General features: G+C 41.4%; 3 protein-coding genes across 4 annotated transcripts; 2 read left to right on the top strand and 1 right to left on the bottom strand.

Annotated features, from left to right (window-relative positions):
* The first annotated feature begins 9,447 nt into the window (after positions 1-9,447).
* scg2b (secretogranin II b) lies at positions 9,448-12,796 on the top strand. Its single transcript, XM_010731167.3, has 2 exons — positions 9,448-9,539; positions 10,070-12,796. Exon 2 carries the CDS (start codon positions 10,087-10,089, stop codon positions 11,893-11,895), a length of 1,809 nt encoding a protein of 602 aa, XP_010729469.2. The 5' UTR covers positions 9,448-9,539; positions 10,070-10,086; the 3' UTR covers positions 11,896-12,796.
* A 222-nt stretch (positions 12,797-13,018) lies between these two features.
* On the bottom strand, positions 13,019-17,908 carry ap1s3b (adaptor related protein complex 1 subunit sigma 3b). Of its 2 annotated transcripts, XM_010731164.3 has the most exons (6): positions 17,701-17,908; positions 15,635-15,813; positions 15,370-15,478; positions 15,059-15,196; positions 13,884-13,945; positions 13,019-13,734 (listed from the first exon to the last, which is right to left on the bottom strand). In XM_010731164.3, the coding sequence occupies exons 1-5, from the start codon at positions 17,701-17,703 to the stop codon at positions 13,904-13,906; spliced, it is 471 nt and encodes a 156-aa protein (XP_010729466.1). In that variant the 5' UTR covers positions 17,704-17,908; the 3' UTR covers positions 13,019-13,734; positions 13,884-13,903. The 2 variants fall into 2 exon arrangements, with proteins under 2 accessions (XP_010729466.1, XP_010729467.1); XM_010731165.3 differs by lacking the exon at positions 13,884-13,945.
* A 119-nt stretch (positions 17,909-18,027) lies between these two features.
* On the top strand, positions 18,028-21,902 carry dhrs12lb (dehydrogenase/reductase (SDR family) member 12-like b). Its single transcript, XM_019262166.2, has 10 exons — positions 18,028-18,231; positions 18,638-18,771; positions 18,855-18,937; positions 19,015-19,110; positions 19,185-19,266; positions 19,354-19,415; positions 19,559-19,663; positions 20,156-20,246; positions 20,957-21,094; positions 21,233-21,902. Exons 1-10 carry the CDS (start codon positions 18,176-18,178, stop codon positions 21,397-21,399), a joined length of 1,014 nt encoding a protein of 337 aa, XP_019117711.1. The 5' UTR covers positions 18,028-18,175; the 3' UTR covers positions 21,400-21,902.
* Positions 21,903-21,913: the final 11 nt, after the last annotated feature.

Genomic DNA, 21,913 nt, shown 5'->3' on the forward strand with positions numbered 1-21,913 from the left:
TTTATACGCACACTCCTGTGTGAGCCAATAAGCCCTATTGGTGTTTACTCAAGGATGAGTGGAGCAGAACCAGAGCCGCCTCATAACTCTGGAGAGGTGGGTGGTGGCTGGAGAAATACTGAGAATAATTACATCTGAGGCTGGAAGATCGTGGTACAGCGAGGACACGGTCTCAGATATGACTGCTGGTGTTGAAATGATAAGACACACTAGGGTGCAATACGGAAGACAGAACAGAGGTGGACGTATAGGACACACTAGAAAAGACTAGGTGCCTTTTTTCCTCTTTTGGATGCCTTTTCTTTTACAAAATGCCACATTTGTGTCATAACATATATTTTTTTCCATTAATCCTTTTAAAGCTGTTGAATCTCATCAGTAGGTCCAATCATACTAACTCATATTGTGTGATGAAACACACACAACCTCAAAATGAAATTGAACTCCACCTTCAAAGGCTTCCAAAGATACCAAACATGTTGTGCTGAGACCTTTTCCTTCGATGTACAAACACAATCTTAAATTTCAGTATTTCACCCCATCTTTGAGTGATACAGCAGCTATTAAGCACAGGCAAAAACCTACACAGAATGCATATGTATGTTCATTTTGATCTTGTTAAAGAGGAAGAATGTTTCATCTGACTTTGAAGCTACTTTGGGGGCGTTCAAGGCGAGCATTGGCTACATATCCTCATTATCTAATTGGAAAGTTGGTGAATGTGATGCTCTACTTTTTTTTGGTGACTGTGTTTCCCGCATTGTGCGCACTCCTGCTGATTTTGTTTTTTGGTCTTAAAGTATCAGGCTGACTTTTGGCTGTGCTCGGGCTGCACCATGCCAGGCACAGGCCATGACTTAGCTCAGGTTCATCATGATGGTAAGGGGCCAAAGTGGAGGTGGGAAAACATGTGAGATGTGGAAATGCACTTGAGAGGAGAGAGAGAGAGAGACACACACACACACACAAGGGGAAAGAGAGGAGGAGAGTGGGGAGGCGTGCAGAATGGGGGGTTAGGATGGAGAGTCAGAGGCAACCAATACGTCTCGGCGATGACTCACCGATGCTGGGTATTTATAGCATCAGGAGGGAGGGAGGGAGGGAGGGAGGTGCGGGGGCGGTGGAGGAGCTGGGGTGGGGGGGCAAACGCTTTGGGAGGTGGCCAGGACAGCATCATCGCACCGCCGACAGGGAGTGGTGGAGAGAGAGAGACAGAGACCGCAGAGAGATAAAGCACCAGAAAAGAAGAGGGGAGAAGAGGAAGGTAAAGAAAGAGGGGTGGTGGGAGGGACAAAGGAGAAACATGCAAAGTGGAGGAGAGGAGGGAGGGGTGGATGAATGAGACCGAGCACAATGGAAAGATGAGAGGATGAACTGTGAAGAAGAGGAGGGGAGATAAAAATAGAACTGCATTCGAATGAGAAAGAGCATATTTAAAAAAATCTCACATAGAAAACAATCTGGCTGGGTGTGCCACACTGCAGAGACAGCCAGCTGCTTGTTAACAACATGTGGGCGTACAAAAAAAAAAAAAAAAACATATTGGGCTTTGGATATGACAAACAAAATCTGTTATATCTCTATTTGTGCTTGAGCTAATATGTGACCATCATCCTGAAACATTTACTGACTCACATTTGCAAAAAAAAAACATACACTTTTTTTTTCTTTTTCGCACACCTCCCTGCGGTCTCACATACAGACACTGGCCAGATGGAGTCATGCAGAGGAGGACAGGGAAAGGTGGCAGATTTAATGAACACAAAAATCACCACGGTTGCCTAGACACTGTACATCTCAAGTGGTCAAAACACATAAGGCTGTTATATGCACAACCAATTAGAGAGGCGAAAAGACCAAAATCCAGAGGGTTAAAAAAAAAACAGGCTATTTGGAGTTTTGCAACACACTGATTTAATGATCACTGTGTGCATTATCGCTGCTTTATTCAGTATCTGTTTTAATGACATAATCATGACTGACCTCTATGTGTTACATACAGATCGTGAATGTAATTTTCCCATATGGGAGCTTTCTGTTTCTTATTTCGCTCTCTCTTCATTGACAGGAATTCTTCATCAAAAACGCATCCTGCCTCTGCCTCCGATGACGTCAGCCAGTGCGTCACGCTGCATCCCTTACCAAAGACACAAAACCTGTGCACGCGAGCTCATATACACATGAACGGGGGGGGGGGGGGGGGGGCAAGAACCACACACACAACTGCACCGTTGATTTGTTGAAAAGGGATGAGTCAGAACACTGAGGTAAACGCTTAAAAATATTAATATGTATGGGGTTAAAAAGAAGTAGAGAGGTGGACAGTAATAATAAGGAGCAGAATGGAGGTCGACAGGTTAGTGGGAGGCAGAGCAGGAAAGTAGTTAAACTGAAGTTAAGTTCTTGGAAAGACAGAAAATAGTGCCATGAACTGGGGGAATGGTTGCTGATACAATGGCAGGAAATCAGGTTGGAATGCACAAATGAGCTGAACTTAATATAAATAAATTGCGAAGCACAGAGAGCTCTGGTCCCCTCGGGGGAATCGGGCTCCAACCACAAACCGCAACGCCCCTGGTTCACTGTTGGCCACATGGTTTGTTGCATGTCATTCCCAATATATCACTCCCTTCATTTCCTGTCAAATCTCCAATGCCCAGGAACAAAATGCCAAAAAAATGTTCGCTGGGAAATATGCTCATTTGTTTTTGTTTCAAATATATAGTGATTTATGGGCGAGCAGCTAGTTAGTTTAGTTTGCAACTAAATGTGCAAAAACAACAATTCACTTTTACGCTGGGGGGGTCAAGAGTAATTTGCTAGGACACCAGCAGAGACTCCAGGATGTTACCGCTTCTGGCACATAAAACCTTTGTGCCATGAGCTACATGTTTTCTTCTTGTACGGATTAAACAATTAAAGAAATAATGTGTTGGGGATTTTGGACAGAGCCAGACTAAACTAACCAGCTACTGGCTCCAACTACATGTTTACCATACAGAAATATGAGTGGTATCAGTTTTCTCATCTGCCATATAGCAAGAAAGTAAATAAATAAATGTTAAACATTTGAGGATATTAAAAGATTGGAGATAAGAGGATAGCGGATAGAGGCTCAGCTGAGATATTTAGCCCACTCCCATAGGTCTTCTTCTGAATTCCTGTGACATTACATGGACAGGTGCCCTTTTCAAAAAGGCTAAGCCTGAATTGAATCTCCACCGTCATTCCTTTCATATTCTTTTTTGGTTTTCCTCTCTCCATCCTGTATTGCTCAAGACACCATAGGCTTCTTATATTCTTATTTCTGCTCCTCTGTCCTAATGGCTCAGACAACATATCGCAGCTCTAATCACCCCTATCTTTGTTCCTGGCTGAAACCACCTGCCTCCTGAAGACAAGGAGCATACTTTAACCACAGTAATTGGCTGCAAGGGGAGAGATGAGGTGGATGGGTACAACAGATGAGAAAAGTAATGAATGCAAAGCCCCTAAGAAAATGTTAAGAAATGAAGCCGTTAATGGAGGAGAGGAGGATACCAACCTGTGGGAAGAAGAAATGAAGGTGGAAGCAGATGAAAGGCTGTGAGGCAGCGTCACCATGGAGACATTGGTTGAAAAGAAGGCGAGCCATGACAACAGGCGTGCCGTTCTCTCCCTGCCTCATGATGGGGTGATGGGGGGGTTGAAGAGGTGAGGAGAAGGATGAAAACAAGTAAGGGTGCGGGGGAAGAATGACCACATGTCACCCTGTCGCCTTGCTCTCTCCGTCATAGTCATCATCACATCTTTCCTTCTTTTTTTTAACCGATGTAACAGCATCATATTTGAAAGTTATGCCGAGAAGAAAGTGTTTGCAGCTCTCTCTCTCTAACCTTGGCTCCTGGTTGAGTCACGGGTCCTTGAGCTGATAAAGCAAAAAAAAAAAAAAAGAATATGAGCAAGCACGACAAATAAAAACGCCTTGAGGTGCAGCATTATAAATCTGTGTATGTGTGTGTTTGTGTTCTTTGCAGTTGACTGCATGCATGTGACTGCAACATATGGGCGTGTGCCTTTGTGTGATTGTGACTCACGCCAAGGCGTTGTTAAGCTGATATCATTGTTTCCCCGCAGCTTTGATTGACATGTGGATAAACAGCAGCAGTGTCTCGACTGACTGCTGTGGGCTTAGACACTGATGGAGGAGGAGGGAAGTACTGTAGCTTAGATAGTGGCAGATATTATACAACGATCAAGGAGATTAATTATACAAATCGCTTTGGGAACGGAAGAACGAGAGCAAAATCAAATCTGACAGCCAAAATAGACATTGCTGAAAATGTTCAAATCGTTCACTGAATGACGGACTGAATATGCAACCAAATGATGATAATCTATTAACATCCTATTGAGGCTGTGCAGCAAGGACTCTGCAAATCACTTCTGGTTTGCCTACAACCACATTAAAATCATCAAACTTGAATTGAATCATTAAATGGTCCTAAAATACAAAGAGAAGTGCAGTTACAAGGGTCCCCTTCCATCTGTAAGCTCATCCTGGGGCTCAATGAACAGCACTCACTGCATTTAGCCAGAGACTGTTGCCATACATAAAGAATATGTCATATTAAACTTCAAAATAGGTAAGAAACTAGTTGTGTAAGTGTGAGTTGTTCACTTTACTTAAAGGGCGATGGATTCGCCATCTTATGATTTGCATTACCACATAGCAAAAAGGTATTCCTGGTAATTGGCCGACCTAAAACGAAGACATACTTAGTCTGTGACGGACCACACTTTGGCCTGTGCCATGGCTCAATAATTGACACCCACGGAAAAGTTTTTCCTCATCTTGAACAGGGGCATCATCTTTACATGACAATATCATATTTCAGGAGAGGTGTTGTCATGCCCGCCCTCTCACCTTTCAGCCAGTCCCTGCCAGGGATTACTAGCAGCCCTGTTGAGCTAAATAAAGGCAGAGCTTTAGTGTATGTGTCTAGATACCGTGTTTAATTACAGCAGCAGCTTGATAATTAATTCAGAATTACTCTGACAGTGTTGTTGCTCTATCTAACAGGTACTAAGTGGCTTTATACGTGGCTTTAATTCAGTAGCAGATGTTGTGGTTGCTACAGAAGAGGGCATGTTATTGGCAGACAGGTGAGAGGACAACGTGTTCTGTGTGGCCTTTTCTGCACATACAACTTTTAGTAGTGAAGACATTAGAACATTTTTGCATATGCACTTCTGCAGAATAATTGTTCTGTTCAGGATTAGTAAGCAGGTAGGTTCATCATTAAATTTTTCTGATCAGTGATTATGTGGTCCATTGAAATAATCGATTGCTGGCACTCTCAGCCTCTGCTTCATTCAGAAATGTGTATCTATTTTTTAACATAATACTTGTGTTTTTAATTAAATGCATCACACTCATAACTTTTTGTAACATTCCAGTCCTGCACAAAATACCATGTAATTCTACTATGTAGAAAATAAACACATTAATAATTTTAGAGTTTAAGTCTATTGCAGAGAACAGTAGCTAACTAGAGACAATGATGTGAATGAGGTTCAGTGTGCACTGCAAGAGAGCCCGCAAGCATACAAACATATGTGTATTAAATGAGCCACTTCGACGGTGTTTAGTGATGGCCTCGTCTCTCTGAATGCTTCAAGGTGTTGCGTGGTTCCAAGTTGTGTCGGGTTGATGAAGATGTTTTGTGCAGTAGAGCGTAGGTCTCCTGCAGTGTTTAGACTGTGAGCAACAACATGTATACATTACAAACACATTTGGTAACCAAAGAGTATGCAGTGGAAGAATGGAGAGCACTGCGACTGACCTCACATGCACAAAGACAGCAGCATTTTCTCCGCACTGCACGCATTGCAAAAATATTGGAAGTAACCGTGAGATTTCATAATAAAAGCAATTACAACCCAGCATGCAACGTATTTCTCATTACAGAGAGAGAGAGAGTAAATAGAGTAATATAAACCAGGAAACCAGTGAGAGTGGCACTAAGGACTCTTCATCTAATTACTGTAATTTTCCCACTTCCCTGCTGTAATTCCCACCAATAAACAGAGAAAGAGAGAACAGGAACGTAGCAGCAGCAGCAGCAGCAGCAATCAATTGAAATGTTTCTCTTGTTTTCATGTTTTTATTGTCTAAAGTAACTTCATGTGTCTGTATGGAAGGATGCACACAGACAGCACATCACAAGCCCCGGAGAGGAATCACAAATTCAGTCAGTGAATCTTCCACCACCAGGATCCTGCTGGGATTTGAGTTTAAAAACCTCTGATCCATCACTCAGAATCCTCATAGTGCCCAGGGGGGCTGATATAACAGATGCACAGACAGAAATTTAGATTAGCCAAGATTCCACACACAAAGATGGACTCATGAAATTCTGTTTAATGGCATCCATCTGATCCTATTTAATTCACTGAAATGTGAACCTTAATTAGGATGAGGAAACCTAAAAAGAGAACATTTAAATACAAATTTGTTGTGCAGCGTACCAGTACATGTCGCCTCATGGCTCTTACATTTACTTAAGTATAGTTTTGAGGTACTTGTGCTTGTATATTTGCATTTCATGCTACTTTATATTTCTACTCCACTACATTTCACAGGAAAATGCTGTATGTTTTACTCCACTATATTTACTTGGAAGCTATACTTCCTCAGAATAAGATTTCACATTCAAAACATGAGATGAATTCACAATATAATATAATGCACTAATACAGATTAATCTATCAAACGGTATAAAAAGTTTGGAAAATTAGCTTAAGTAACAGTAAGATGCCACGTACGGACTGAGTATCAATGATCTAATAGTCTCATATATAATATTATAATCAGTCACAGGTGTTATTCTTCTGCAGAATGAGCACTTTGACCATGATAAACACATTTTGATGATAATGCTAACATAACATTACCAGGATTCTGAGCATACTGAGAGAGTATTTTTACATTATTGTACTGGTACTTTTATATACTATAATATAACAGATACATTTACGTACCTGTGAACCGTCCAACCACAAGCACTTCTTCCTCTACAGCTCAGACTCTATGGATCAGTTGTCTGAGGCTTGGCGGAAGTAAGCTTGAAGACATGATATATTTCTGTTTGTTTGTTTTGGTGCATAATCACTTACTCACACACATCACAGCGACCACATGACAAGTTATTTTCAGCAGTGAAAAAAAGCACAACATAAAAACCCAGCAAATATGTGTGCGTCTAAATGGTTCTAAATGGCCACAACTGAAACATTAATGAGGACAAACTGGACAAATATCATCTTAATCTTGCTAAGGGAGCTTTAAAAACATTTAATCTCAGGTCCAGACTTTTATATAAAACATTTGTCACATTAACTGTTATGCCCACACAAGTATGACACTTCAATCAATCAATGGTGTGGCCATAAAATGACCTGAACAATTACATACATCTCCATAGTAATATCCTTATATACCCTATGTGCATGTTCATTTTCAACCTGATAGCAGACAAGGAGCATATTCTATTATCCATTTCTTAATGGGCAAAAGAAGGTGACCTTTAAATGATTGATACTACAGTATGCTGGCTGTCGCGACCTCTGGAGCTGATGCTGTCCCTCAGCATGGAGGCTGTTTCTGAATGGAGAGGTGGAGTGATGTCAGAGTAGTGATGCTGTGGGATTATACAACACATCTTACAAACAACACCACGCCTCTCTTTCTATCTCTGTCCCTGTCTGCCTCTTGATCTGTGATTCACTTATTTTTCCCTTCCCTCCGTCTCTTTTATGCGTGCATGGAGAGAGGAACTTACAAGGCAGCACACACATAGCAGCAGCCAGTCAGATGAAACCGTCTTTTAAAAACGTCAGGTGGCTCTCTACTGCTTTTCAGCTCTGGAGAGCAGCCAGCTGACGCCACATTCAAGTAAAAAAGCACCTCCAACGTCGTGGTCCCTTCTATTTGATGACACAGCCAGTGCTCAGCGCTGAGGGAGGAGTGGAAAGATTAAGTGGGGATTTTTTTTCTCCCTGCTTTTAATCGTTTTAATGGACGTGAAAGGATCACAACACGAAATAAATAAGCAGCATTTTGGAGGCAATTAGATGTTCAATGAAAATGGGGAGTGGGAGGGTCAGAGGAGGGATGAAATGGAAGAACACTTATGTGTATGGGCTGTCAGAGGGCACTGAGCAAAATAGTTAATTTGAAGGGTATAAAGATGACTCATCCTCATTTATTAGACAATTTCACCATATGGTTAAATTGTAGGGGGGCCGACAACAAAGACCTCAGCATTAAAAACAACAGTACAAGGAGTGTGAATATTAAATTAAATGTATTTATTACTTATAAAACATTAAATGTGTCTAGCTGTGCATATGGATGTATGTACTGAAGAGAAATGAGTCCAACATCATGAGCTGACCGAGCATTTTCACCTGTTTTGCCTCCCTACAGGGAAATTACACAGAGTCAGTGCTTTTATTTTGGTGAGATGTACTTTGTTCTTTTGATGCACAAGTTAAATAAATATATGATGATGATTTCATTTTATGTTCAGTGCATGAAGCCTGGTGAAAAGAGTCCTCTAAGTTTTTTTTTTTTGCAAGGCTTTTGATCTCACCATAAACTTTGTCACCACCCATCCCTGACCTTTTATCGGCAGGTGTCGTGCTGTGGCCCCTTTATCTTGTCGACCTGCGGAATGCCGGAGCTTTTTGGCCCCCAGCCGACAGGAGGGTGTTTATCACCGTCTCTGTCAGATTGAGAGAGAGAGAGAGAGAGAGAGAGAGAGAGAGAGAGAGAGAGAGAGAGAGAGAGATGCTGAACTGCGACAGCAACTCCGCGGTGGTTTTAGCCTGTGAGTCATCGCTAGAGGGTTTAACTCTTCATGTGCCAACAAGCTGTTGATGGTAAATCTGCATCTTGTTACACAGAAACACCCAAATTGCTTTATTTGTGACATATGTATGAAAAGAAAAAGGAAATGGTACACGTGGAGTATATTCTTTATGAAATGATCTCATAAAATTGGTGCCTAAACGTTGAGCTGCAAAGGAACATCTGGATAGTGTTCCTATGTATGAAAATCTCCTTGTAATAAACTAAATCCATGCACAGAACAGTTTAAACGTCCCGATGGCTGGATATTCACATAAACATATATCTCATAAACACATATCTCTCTATCTCTCAGCAGTTCTGAAGTCAATACATCCAGACTTTGTTTGCAGTCATTAGCTTTTACCGAGCGGTAATGTACAACAGACAGCAGAGGGGACTATTTTTAATACAGCCAAGTCTTTTTTTTTTTTTTTTACTTGAATATATGCCATATGATAAACCTGAATCATTTATATGGATTTTTTAGGAGCAGCTATTACGTGCGTGCTGTGTGATGACGCGGTGGTCAGGTGTTGCCTCATATAACCAGGGGAGCTGTCCAAGTGCTGAAGACAGAAGAGAACAGAACCGCTCTAAAGGAGATGCCATACACCTTCACTGCTGTCTGAGCTTATTGCCAAAGGTAAGACGCATATTTTTTTAATATGTTTGAATCATTTTTTCAGTTCATATTAATAACCTAATGTCTCAGATTTGAGCACAGCCCTTTTTGTTTTTTGTTTTTCTTGTTGTTGTTTTTTTCACATTCGCTTTTCGTAGAGTGGTTATCAGAAATGAAACGCATCCTCACGAATCGGTGATTATACAATTTGTTGTTTCTGTAGACAAACAACGAGGAAGGAGATTTTTTTTTTTTAATGGAGGGTTTATGTTGTTCGGATGCAATAGGATGTTGAGGTTGCCCATAACAACGCGGGGAGTGACTCATCCAGTGATGTGAATGTATCTCCTCACGCACAGCATCGTGTCATTTAATTTGCGGAGCGTAACTCCCTGATAGGCATACAAATCCCAGATCAAAACACACTCCTTCGCGCCCATAGCTCTTCGCCTTCGAGTAAGTTTTTGGCCAAAATGATGGTTGGGAATGTAAAGGTTTTATTTGTTTTTTTAAATTGCTTCACTAATATTCCATGCTCTCTTGATTTGCAGGTAATAAATAGCCTATAATGCTGCATTTCCACCTCAAGTTGCCCGCGGGAGGAGCCGTAGTCCTGCTCGCCTTCCTCCTCCATGGATGCGCCGTGCAGACTGCGTCTCTCCCCCGCCACTACAGGCTCCGAGGAGGAGAGAGTGAGGGGCAGCCGGCTGCCTACCCACCCAGCTCTGATATGATGAAAGCCCTGGAGTACATTGAGAGCCTGAAGCAAAGGAACGGGGGCCGCCCTGAACCCGTGGATTACGACGAAGTAGACAAGTTCAGGGTCCTGCTTCAGCTCGCCTCGCAGCAGGATGAGAGTCCCGGGGACCGTCAGCCTGCAACCGGCATGCAGAGGCAGGACATTACCGCTGAAGGGCTGATGAAAGCTCTGCTCAAGTCTCTCCAGGATCAAGCTGGGAAAGAGGCAAAGCTCAGCCCCGCATCGGCGCCCAGGAACGACCGCCGCACGCACAGGCACCGCACCAAAGACACTGAAGTCCCCGAGAGCGCACCGTCAGACTACGGTAATTTCCCCAGACCCCACAAGAAATACCCACTGATGTTTGAGGATGAGGAGAATACAGACGCTTCTAAGCGGGCCACGGAGGACCTGGATGAGCAGTATACACCCCAGAGCCTTGCCAATTTACGCTCCATCTTCGAAGAGCTTGGGAGGATGCCAACAGTGGCTGGCCAGAAGAGAGACCTGTTTGGGGATGACGATGACGAGGAAGAGGGCGGGTTCGGTCTAAGAAACCAGGCGTACGAGGATGTTGCCGGAGGAGAGGAGTGGGTCCCCGTGGAGGAGAGGGAGGAGACGGAGGAGATGGTGAACGGGAGCCACGAAGAAATGGACAGGGCGCTCAGTGACCAGGATGAAGCAGAGAGGGAGGAGATGCAACGCCGGGCAAACCAAAACCAAGAGGATGCCGATGATGACACTAAGTTGGTAGATTACTACCTGTTGAAGGTCCTGGAGATGAGCGACCAGACGCAGAAGAGGGATAAGACCGGAGAACAGAGAAAGAGGCTGATCCGCCCCTCCATCGTGGACCCTCGGACGGTGAAGGAGTTGCTGGAGCTCTCCCTGAAGCTCCACGTCCCTCCACAGGACCTTATCGATATGCTGCTCACAGAGGAGCTCAGGAAGCTCCACCGCGACCCCCAGGGCTCAGCTCGCTACACGACTGGCCAGACCCCCAAGATCAGGTACTTCAGCCGCAGACTGCCAGTGAAGAACAAGCCCGCCCCAGAGGACATGGACCGAGAGGACTTTTTAGACATCATCGGCGTGGAGACTATCAGTAACGAGTATCCTGTGGTGCAGAGACCCCTGAAGACCTCCCCATCCTCGAACAGAATCCCAGTGGCGTCCATTCCTTCTGCAAATTCAGGTCCAGTTAAAATCCCTCCTCCCTCCGGGCGCAGGGAGAACCTCTTTTTGTCCGAGCTCAACAAAATGCCCCTGAAACGTCAGGCAGACGGTGCTGATGATGAAGATGATGATGGAGACGTGGAAGACGAGGTGACAACCTACCTTGCGGCTAAAATCCTCACAGAGTACCCCAACAACATCGCCAAGAGGGACACCCAGGCGCAACTGAAGGGACAGTTCCCCTACGAGCTGTACGAGCGGGCCCTGAAGGACTACTTGGGGCAAGCTGACACTGAAAAGAGGCCAGTGGCCAAGAGGGAAACCGAGGTGGCCACAGAGGAGAAAGTTAATCCCACAGAGATGCAGGGGAAAGAGGAGATAACGGCCAAGACCTCGGCTCCACAGACCGTAAATGAAGACGAGGAGAAGGAGCACCGTGAAAAAACAGTGGCTGGGATGTAGCCTGACGCCCTGCAAGACGCACGAAATTATGAATATAGTATTTATACTGTCTCAAAAATAAAGTTTGGTGGACGTGATCTAGTTTACAAATTTCTATTATATGAACTATAGCTGGTAATATCACCCTAACAAAAAAGTCTTACATTTTTAAAAAGAAATACTAGTCCCTACTTGCTGCAAAAACATTATAGAAATATATATATATATAAAAAATATATATAGATATAGTGTTATCATAGGAGATTAATGCTGCAACCCGTGCACAAATGAGAAAAATCCACAAAACACTTTGATTGGATGAAGATTTTGTCACTCAAATTACTAACAAATACACTGACAAATATCAAATAACAATGGAATTCAAGTTATTCAAGTTTTGTGATGTTGTTCAAGGTTTGTTTACATTAATATTGTGTGTAAACAGCAGAAAACAGGCCTATATTTTAAATTATAATCAACTGAGTAATGGTAACAAAAAAAAACGCTTATTTTTCATCTATGTCAAACTATTCAATTACACATGTGAATATGTCTGTAAATTCTAAAGTATAATGCTGACTGGGCCTTTCCAACACAAGCATAGAGTATAATGACAGGACTGCTGTAGAAATATTATAGGGATTTTTCGTTAGGGCAGTGTGCTGGGCTGAGACGAGTGTTGTCGTGACTCTTGATATATTCAGGGTTAAGTGGATTTAAATGTTTATTATTATGGATAATTATTTCCAAGTCTAAATATCAGACCGTCGCCTGCCTTCCAACCCTTTCATACTGCGAAGCTCTGTATTGTTGGCCTACCAGTGGTTGTGCTATGTATGCTCATTTTTAAACCATTTTGTACATGTTCAATAATGTGTGATGAATCACAGATGAATAAAGCATCAGCGGTATTATTTTTCTTCTTGCTGAGTTGTGTTGCCTTATTGAAAAATAATAAGAATAAATCACACCTCATACACGAGCCAGTCAGGGTTTACAATCAGAGGAAGCAAAGGAAATAGTTTTATAATAGACTAGTTATCTTATTTATCACGTTGATCCATGTAACCTCATTCAATGAGGTTTGGCAAATGTATTACAGTTATCGGCAGTAATTGCAAGAATGATTACTCAAAGGAAGCTGTTTATCAAAATACAAATTTTAATCACAAACTCAAACAACACACATTGTACGTTATAAAAAAAAAAAAAAAATCAGAGACACCCACACTAGAGACGGCTCCTTTTAAAAGACTAATGAATGGTCCCACACACGGGTAATAGGTTATACAGATTCAAAACACTACTGTCAATTTCAACCTCATTTGAAATAAATGATTTATAATTATAAATATGTTTTTGAAGACAGAGTTTTTGTGAAATATTGACTGTAGTAGCACTTTTTTCCTGTTTTCAGACCGAACCATTCACTCCCAATATATTAATACATGATTTAAATTTAAATATAAATGAAACAAGTGTAGAAATCTAAAATCACTTCATGGTTATGTTTTCATTACCTGATTACATACTACTTCATTTGAATTTAATAACAGAAATCCACGTAAAATCAACCCTCCTCCTTCTTCAGTTGAGCAGAATGACTATGAACAAATATTAGATGTTTTCTCAAATGAAGTTAACTTCCAAATGCTTCACACAGAAGGCGAGCAGTTTTTCAGTATGCCCATTTCTTCTTTTAAAAATGTTCGATGGAAGTAAATCCCATTTTCATATTCAGAAACGTCTTTAGCTCATATACAGTACGTTTGGTTTCTGCATTTCTTCCCGTTGTTATTTTAAGTCCTTTTTTTCCATCACAGGTTAAAACGCAGGTTTGCTCATATACTCCTCCATCGTCTGGAAAAAGAGCAAAAATCAGGTTGTAAGCCTCATAAAAATGCATTATAATACAATTAATATTCACAGGCACACATCTACATATCACCTGCTATTGAATGCTGAGCACACCAACACAAGAGGTAACTAACACAAGCAGAACATCTAACCTTTCTGTCCATATTCAAGGTCATCCAAACAGCTCCACCTCATACCAATCACTGTTGTCATCCTGAAGCGATAATGGTCAAAATGAATGGGAGGCTACACTGCACACAATCCAACTCTAGATTAAAAAGTGTTAGTTAGCCCTTCTCAGAACAACACACCCAATACACTACTGTACCACACAGAGCCATCAACCTACAGAGAGAGCGGGAAACGTCAGCAAACACTAAATCTATGCCACATTCCAGGGAAATCTGTCTCTCACTGGCAAAGAGAGAGAGAGAGAGAGAGAGATACAGTACACCCACACACACACACAGAGGGGTGAGGAAAACAGCAACACAAACACAAATCTACAAAAAGGAGCAACAACTACTATCCACAAGCCTATTAGCTACAAGAAAGACAAAAGGCACACCAGGGACTCCGCAGCACCACTGTTAATTAAACTCATTATGACACTGACTGTTTCTGTTTGACACAAATAAACTGACACAAGTTCCTGTACTGGAGCTTGATACAGCATTCATGATAAGTGTTGTTGTTTTGCAAAAAGGGAAAGAACCAAACTCAGGACCTTTCTAAGAAACCCCACACGCCGGGATTTAAAGCAACATTGAGTAACTTTTCTACCATAAAATAATATTTGAAATCACAAAGAAGAGAAAAAGAGAGCGGCAGCCGGATGAGGCTAAAACTGGGACTAGCTTTTAGTCATTGGTGAGAGCTTTTTGAAATAAAAGGCTGGAAGACAGATGCCAAACTGGGCTTCTTGCTGTTGGACCAGTAAGTAATATTTGCTGGCTGCTATGTCTTGTGTTGGTGCACTTGCTTGATGTTTGGCTGTTAGCAGAGTCGACAACTTTTGCTATTTTGGGTCATAATTTGGGTCATAAGTAATGTAGACATACTAGACGCATGTATACAACTTTCCATACTTACGACAGTGGTATTGCACTGTAGCTAGGGACGCCAAATTGCAAAAATACCAATTTCTACGCAATGTTGCTTTAAAAATAAAAAAAAGACACAATCAACTCTAAATTACATTTCAGAACATGTCACCGTTTCTTCAATCACCTTGATCCCATGCAACATTTGTTACATGCTCACACCACAGATTCAAGTCACGCCTTGTGTTGTGTTGTGTATGAGAGTGTGTGCCGGCAGAGCTCACCTCCTGTAACATGTCTGAGGCTTCGATGGAGCGATTCACCATCTGTTTGGAGGTTTCTTGTATCTCGCCTCCCATTAGAAACTCATCCAGGATAAAATAGGCCTTCTCAAAGTTAAAGATAATGTCCAGCTCACACACCTGAGAGGAGGTATGACGGCAATTGTGATTAACTATTATCACATTTAAACCGCTGTTTGAATATCATCTTCACAGCCTAGTTTGACAGTTAAGATACTCATTAAGTTACCATCACATTTCAATAGTTACACTACAGGCTATGGTTGCTTTTAGAATAAAAGAGGATGAAATACATTGCCAAAGTATTTGTCCAGCAGCTCCACGTAGCGATGAATAACCTCCAGGGCTAAGAGCTCATTCTCCTGGTTATCTACAGCCAAGCAGAAATACAAGCTTGCATACCTGAGGAAAAGGGTGACACGGTGACTATTTCCAGCTGAAATGAATATATAGAGGAGTTATAAATTATATATGCACACACAGCAGGTGTAACTGAGTAGAAAAGAGACTAGGGGTCGTGCTGCTTAAGAATCAGACAAGTAATTTAACCATTCCCACCTCTTGTATATAACCTTCAGGTCTTTCCAGTGCAGGAAGTTACAGGAGCGTGGTTGCCTTGCCAACACCATGGTGGTCATGTCCCTGATGATCTTCTTCTTCTCACGCTCTGCCATTGGTGTGAACCACTTCTGCAGACGCAGCTTCCCCTGGCGACTAAAGAGCAGCAGGAAGCGCATCTAACAACACATAGATACACCGCGGGGTCAGTCGTGATGCACACACAAGCTGAGGGGGTTATTTTTATTAACACATACACACACACTTACAGTACGTCCACACACATCATCATTAACTACCCTCTATCACAAACCGTGGGTCAAACAAGTGGTTTGCTGTAGTCACGGCTCATTAAAGAGTAACTCCACTGACCAAACACGTCTGTAAAGAGGGAAAAAACAGGCAGACCTTCGAAGGTCAACGCACAAGAGGAAAAGGTTGTTTTAAAGTTTCCTTTCCGATCTCTAAGAGAGCTAAGGGTTTGGGTTTTGTTTCCTAGCATTTGAAATATATTTGGCTGAATATCAAAAAAGAAATTTCCTTCACCTCTATCAGAACTGCCCTGGCACATTGTTTCCTTTAAGATTTCCTCTAATTGTTGATGTAAGACCAGCACAGCGAGAGTGAACGGATTGTCTTTTTCGTTTTGTTTACTTTGTCCTTATCTGGATAAATGGTCTAAATTAAAGCCCCATTGTGTAACTTTTAAAACATGGCTTGTGATCCCCCACTCTGTATCCTGTATGTCTGTTCTTGCACTATGTAACTTCATGGTCCAGGTTCATTCTCCTCTGAGAATTACGTAACCCCTTATGGCACTAAGTAACACATTTCACCAGCTGGACAGTAAAGTAAACTGCTGTGAACTGTAGTTGCTGTTAGTTAACGTGAGCTCAATTTGTTAGCCAGGAAAAACAGCAATTTCTATGTAAAGTTGTTTTAAGGATACAAGAATTTTTCAACTTAAATACAATATATGAAAAGGGTTATACTATACTCTGTACTTCTTCTAATACCACTGCAAAAAGAATGAAAGAAAAAGTTCAAGGCACATTTTCACATCATATATTCTTTTTTTATTTTATTATTATTATTTTTATTAATCTATTTCCTTTCCTATTGGTTTATTTGTGCAGTCTTGGTTTGAAAATATGATTGTACATATGTTTAAAATCTTTTATTCACTTTTGATACAGTCAAATGAAGATATTGTATAATTCTGTGTCATCTCTGGGTGAAAAATGGAAAATCCTCTTCAACACACACAGACCCACAGATCAGTTTTTTTAAACTAACATTGTGCAACAAAGCACCGTTTAAACTCATTCAAATATCCTAAAGGAATAAGTAAGAAGTGTGAGCAGAATCATGCAACAAGATATTTGTTGTCATGCTGCAGCCATGGTAAACGACTTCTTGGGAAACATAACATATAGCTTCAGTGAATTGTGGAAGAAACCGAGCAGAGCTGTATTAATAACAGGATATTGTTGCACAGTGTGGATATTGTTTCCTCAAATTTTACAGCTGTTTGGGAAAATGTCAGAAGTCACTTCAACAAAATGAGGATACACCGCTTTTTGTGAGCAAATAAAGAACAGCTAGACAAACGTTGTCAAGACTATAAAAAAATTATACTAAAAAAACAGCAGGCCTGGAAGCACTTCTTATACAGGAATATCCAGCTGTGTGTGTATCCCGTATCTTAGCCCATAGGCAAATTATTACGGAAAAAGCAGGGCAGGACTCGACGCAAAGTGACGAAACCTGTTCTGGTGAGACCGGTTAAGGAAATGAACACCTTACATTTTTTTGGACTGTCGGTTAAAGTGAGGAACACTAAAAAAACATACAGAAAACTGAGAATGAAAACCCCAAACCCAGCAGCTGTAAGGCGGCCTGACATGGAAAAAACAGGCCTCGGCGTAGATGGAAGTGGTGCAGAGGTGTAGTTTCTAGCTTTAGCTACCTGTCAGCCACAACAGGTGCGACAGGTGAACGGTCGCGGTACGCTGACGCTACCTTACAGCCGTGCGTAAAAACCAAAAAAAAAAACCCAAACTCACCATTTTGACGCTGCGCCAAAAGCTATGAACTCATCCACAGATTAAGAAAAAACAGAACTTTAACCCTCACAACGGGTCCACCGGTGCTCCTGAACACATATCTATCCGTCGTCCACCTCAACCCCAGTGTGTGAAAGTTGGTTAACTCCGCCCTCCCGGTGGCTGGAGCGTCGGTGCCTGCCAGACGCGTCACCAAACCTCACAACCATCTGGATTGGTTGTTGCGTGTTTGTGTTGCAGGGCCCTCAACCGAACACGTGATCCCCACGAAGCATTTTAATGAATGAGTGGATCAAACTAACTTATATCACTGTCTGACTTGTCAGGGTGGGTGTTGTTCCCATGCAGCGTCAGCAGAGAGCGGCAAGTGCTCCCTTCCTCTCTGCCTGCTTCATGTGAGACTGGTCATAGCGGGTGACAAAGGGACTGGCAAAACTGGTGCACTTTCTTTTGGGGATCACTCACTTTCGATGACATGTCTCTGTACAGAAATGCTGTCTGGTTTTTGAATGGAATCCACCAATATACAAGGTCAGTCAACACTATCGAGTCCTTACTTTGGAGCTTAAGGCGTAAAGAAACTGCTGTCAGGGGATGCTTTGTGCATTTAAGTCACTGTATATAGAGTCTAAATAGTTACATCTGTCTAATTATATGATTTATTATCTGTAAAATATTTTAGCCTAAAGAGAAAAAACAGATGGATATAAGAGGTCTGATCTCTCTATGGCACCCATCACCACACAAACTGGCCTTTATGTACAATTACAATAGTTCCATTGACAGCTGATGTGTCTTGAGGATGACACTCAGATCACTTGACTTTACCAAAGATAAAATGTGGTTATATATAGCATCTCTAAAAAAATATTTCAATAGCTATCCCTTAACCTTGGGGCACCTGCTGATTCATGTTTTTTTTTTTTTTTAACTTTAGGAAGGGATATGAGGCAGCATCAAAAGACTTTGAGCCCCAGGACCTGAACGTGTCCGTTGTAGGAAGGTCTTTTATGATCACCGGAGCCAACAGTGGAATTGGCAGAGCGACGGCCATGGCTATAGCCAAGAAAGGTAAATGTTAGAGAAGTTGACATGTCCTAAGTGGTGCACCTTATTAGTGATAAAAAATCAAGTCTTGGATCTTTTGTTTCCAGGTGGGACAGTCCACATGGTGTGTAGGAATAAAGATAAAGCAGAAGAAGCCAGGACGGACATAGTCAATGAGTCTGGGAATACAGTGAGTGTTGGGAAAATAAAGTAACAAATGATTTATGAGAGAGAAAGTGACTTTTTTTGTGTGTGTGGTTATTCTAGGAGGTACACGTCCATGTTGTGGACATGTCAGAGACACACAAAGTCTGGGAGTTTGCAGAGGCCTTCAAGAAGCAGTATCCATCCTTGAATGTGTTGGTAGGTATCGCTTGTCTCCTTTAATCTTAACCACAAGGCAGATCTGACTTCTTTGTAATATTTTCTTCTGACAGATAAACAATGCAGGGTGTATGGTGCGCAAGAGAGAGCTGAATGCTGAGGGCCTGGAGAAGAACTTTGCCACTAACGTGATGGGTAAGACCTCATTCTGAGAGTCTTAACAGTGTTATGCTGCTGCACGGATAACAGATTTAAATTTGTGACCTTTCTCCATCTCTTTAGGGGTGTACATCCTCACTCAAAGTCTCATACCACTTCTGCAGAAGAGCAGGGACCCTAGGGTGGTATGATCACACACACACACACATACACGAAATACACACAAAATTGCTCATTTGCATCATGTGGACAGCATAATGCCACTTCTGTCCACGCTGTAATGGCTGTTGTCTGAGCACACTGTGCCTCTTTTCTCCCTGACTGTTAGATCACTGTGTCCTCGGGGGGCATGCTGGTCCAGAAACTCAGAGCAGATGACTTGCAGTCAGTGAAGGGCTACTTTGATGGTGTCATGGTCTACGCCCAGAACAAGGTAGTATACATGTTATAGGCCACCAGTAAATAAATGTACTCATGTACTGTACATAAGTTATAAAGTATTTCTATTTTATGCAACTATATACTTCTACTCCATTACACTATGAAGGCAAATGTTGTTCTTTTTACTCCACTACCTTTGATAGCTTTAGATTATTAATACAACATAGAATTCAACTAATAAATGATTATATAATAATGTCCTTTTAAAGTAATTAAAATTAATCCTGCTATTACGAGCTGCAAATAAATATTTACACATGAATACATCCCTAATTATAATGGAGTAGTATAATATTTATCATCCTTAAACAGGCCATTCTGCATAACTTTTGTACTTTTAAGATTTTGAATGCATGACTTTAACTTTTAACATTGCTTTGTCTGTGCAATGTGGTTAAACAGAAGAAAATGTACATAGTAACACCAAATAAATTTGCAGCAGTAGTGAATACTGTAGAGATAACAGTGTGTCGTTTCTCCTCAGAGACAGCAGGTGGTGCTGACACAACAGTGGGCCAAAGCCAACCCAGTCATTCACTTTTCTGTGATGCATCCAGGCTGGGTAGATACACCAGGTATTAGGCAGCTAATTCAAAGATCCTGAAAACTATGAAACATGCTGCTGGAATTTTTTCTGTGTTACTTTATATTCTCAAAAAAAAGAAAAGAACAGAATATCTCACACACACTGACCTTTCACAGCAGCCTGTCTGTCCAGTACTGTACGGTGACAACTCTCCTGATGGTGGTGCTATAGCAAATGTTAAGACAGAAACTTTGAAAATCCATAAAAAAAGGTTCTCTACAGGATTTTTCATAAATTGTAAAATTTTGTTATTTTATAATATCTAAGTAAATATTGTATTTGGTTGTTTAGAAAATCCAAAAACATTCAGTCTATAAGTCTATAACACACAATAGGGTTTACTATAGGGTTTATAGCTAAAAAACAGAGGATATGAGGTATATATACTTTTTAAAAATGTTGCCCAATGTTTATATTTTGCAATCATTTAGTTGTTATATTGAAAGGGAAATGTAGAACGAGTTAAGAAGCAAAACAATTTGAAGTAATATTTTTTATTTCTATTATATTTTTACTTAACTTTGTGAAAAAATTCCTCAAGGACCCTCTTTTGAAATCTCCAGATCATTCCCTTGAAACCTTTGCTTCGGTTTCATTTGCTTGAGTAGAAAACTAAACTTTAGGTCCCTCTTTGATAGTAAAATGAACTCAATATTCACACATGCAACTAACCCTGAGTGTTTTTCCCCCCGTTTTCAGCTGTTTCTACCTCAATGCCTCAGTTCCATCGGATGATGGGGGAGAGGCTGCGCGGTGTGGAGCAAGGAGCCGACACTGTCGTCTGGTTGGCTTTGTCTAGAGCTGCTCCCAGAACACGCAGTGGGCAGTTCTTTCAAGGTTAGCAGCTTGAAGCCTTCCACTACACATACTGTACATACTCTCTTTTCATTCACCATCTTAGGGTGAATTTATTGGTGGTGAAGTCATCACCATCATCTAGCATCACTAGTTCTGACAGACTTGTTTGTGCTCCAGATCGTAGACCTGTTCCTGCCCACCTGCCTCTGGCCTGGACTCACAGTTCTGCAGAAGAGATTCAGAGTTTCATGACTCAGCTGGAGACAATGGCCAGAGTCATTCAGTCACAACCTGATACAGAGCTCAATGGACACACGAGCTCTTCCAGACCTCAATTTGTCTGAGTTATGATATAAATGTTAAACCATATGTCACTGACATATTAGAGCATTAGTTGCAATAAGATACATTTCTGAAACAATTGGCACGTTTAGTCTTGTCTCTTAATTTTACACCCATTAATTCAAAAGTATGACACATTTTCAGGATGGTGCATAACTCAGCATCGCTTGACTTGTTAACTTGACTGTCTGCCTTTATTCTATTTCTTTGATTTAAAGACAAATCGATTACTTTTATTAAGTTGGAATAAATATCTCATTGGCAGTTACTGAATGCATGTAACAATAAAACTGGGTTACCTGCTAGATGTGATTTTGATTTTTGCAGTAAATACTGGTGCTTTAAATTGCCTCATCAAGCTCGGGTTATTGTTCATTTCTTTGTGTACTAAAGAAGTCCTTTGGGAAACAAAGGTCAGTAAATCTTTTGGACTCTTGGACAGAACAGGTGTCATAGTGACTGCCATGTGAAAATCAGTGTGCGAGTCAAATGTAGAAAGCATTTCTGTGAACAACT

This window comes from Larimichthys crocea, chromosome XII (genome assembly GCF_000972845.2).
Source record: "Larimichthys crocea isolate SSNF chromosome XII, L_crocea_2.0, whole genome shotgun sequence".
In the NCBI taxonomy this organism is placed as follows: domain Eukaryota; kingdom Metazoa; phylum Chordata; class Actinopteri; family Sciaenidae; genus Larimichthys; species Larimichthys crocea.

What these genes read in the sequence shown, in the direction of transcription:
- scg2b (XM_010731167.3), top strand. Translation starts at nt 10,087, where the DNA reads ATGCTGCATTTCCACCTCAAGTTGCCCGCGGGAGGAGCCGTAGTCCTG.
- dhrs12lb (XM_019262166.2), top strand. Translation starts at nt 18,176, where the DNA reads ATGTCTCTGTACAGAAATGCTGTCTGGTTTTTGAATGGAATCCACCAA. An exon ending in TCAATGAGTCTGGGAATACA is followed by an intron (nt 18,938 to 19,014) that starts GTGAGTGTTGGG and finishes TGGTTATTCTAG; the next exon opens with GAGGTACACGTCCATGTTGT. An exon ending in ATCCATCCTTGAATGTGTTG is followed by an intron (nt 19,111 to 19,184) that starts GTAGGTATCGCT and finishes TTCTTCTGACAG; the next exon opens with ATAAACAATGCAGGGTGTAT.
- ap1s3b (XM_010731164.3), bottom strand. An exon ending in TGGACAAATACTTTGGCAAT is followed by an intron (nt 15,197 to 15,369) that starts GTATTTCATCCT and finishes ACCTCCTCTCAG; the next exon opens with GTGTGTGAGCTGGACATTAT. An exon ending in CCTCAGACATGTTACAGGAG is followed by an intron (nt 13,946 to 15,058) that starts GTGAGCTCTGCC and finishes TTATCGCTTCAG; the next exon opens with GATGACAACAGTGATTGGTA.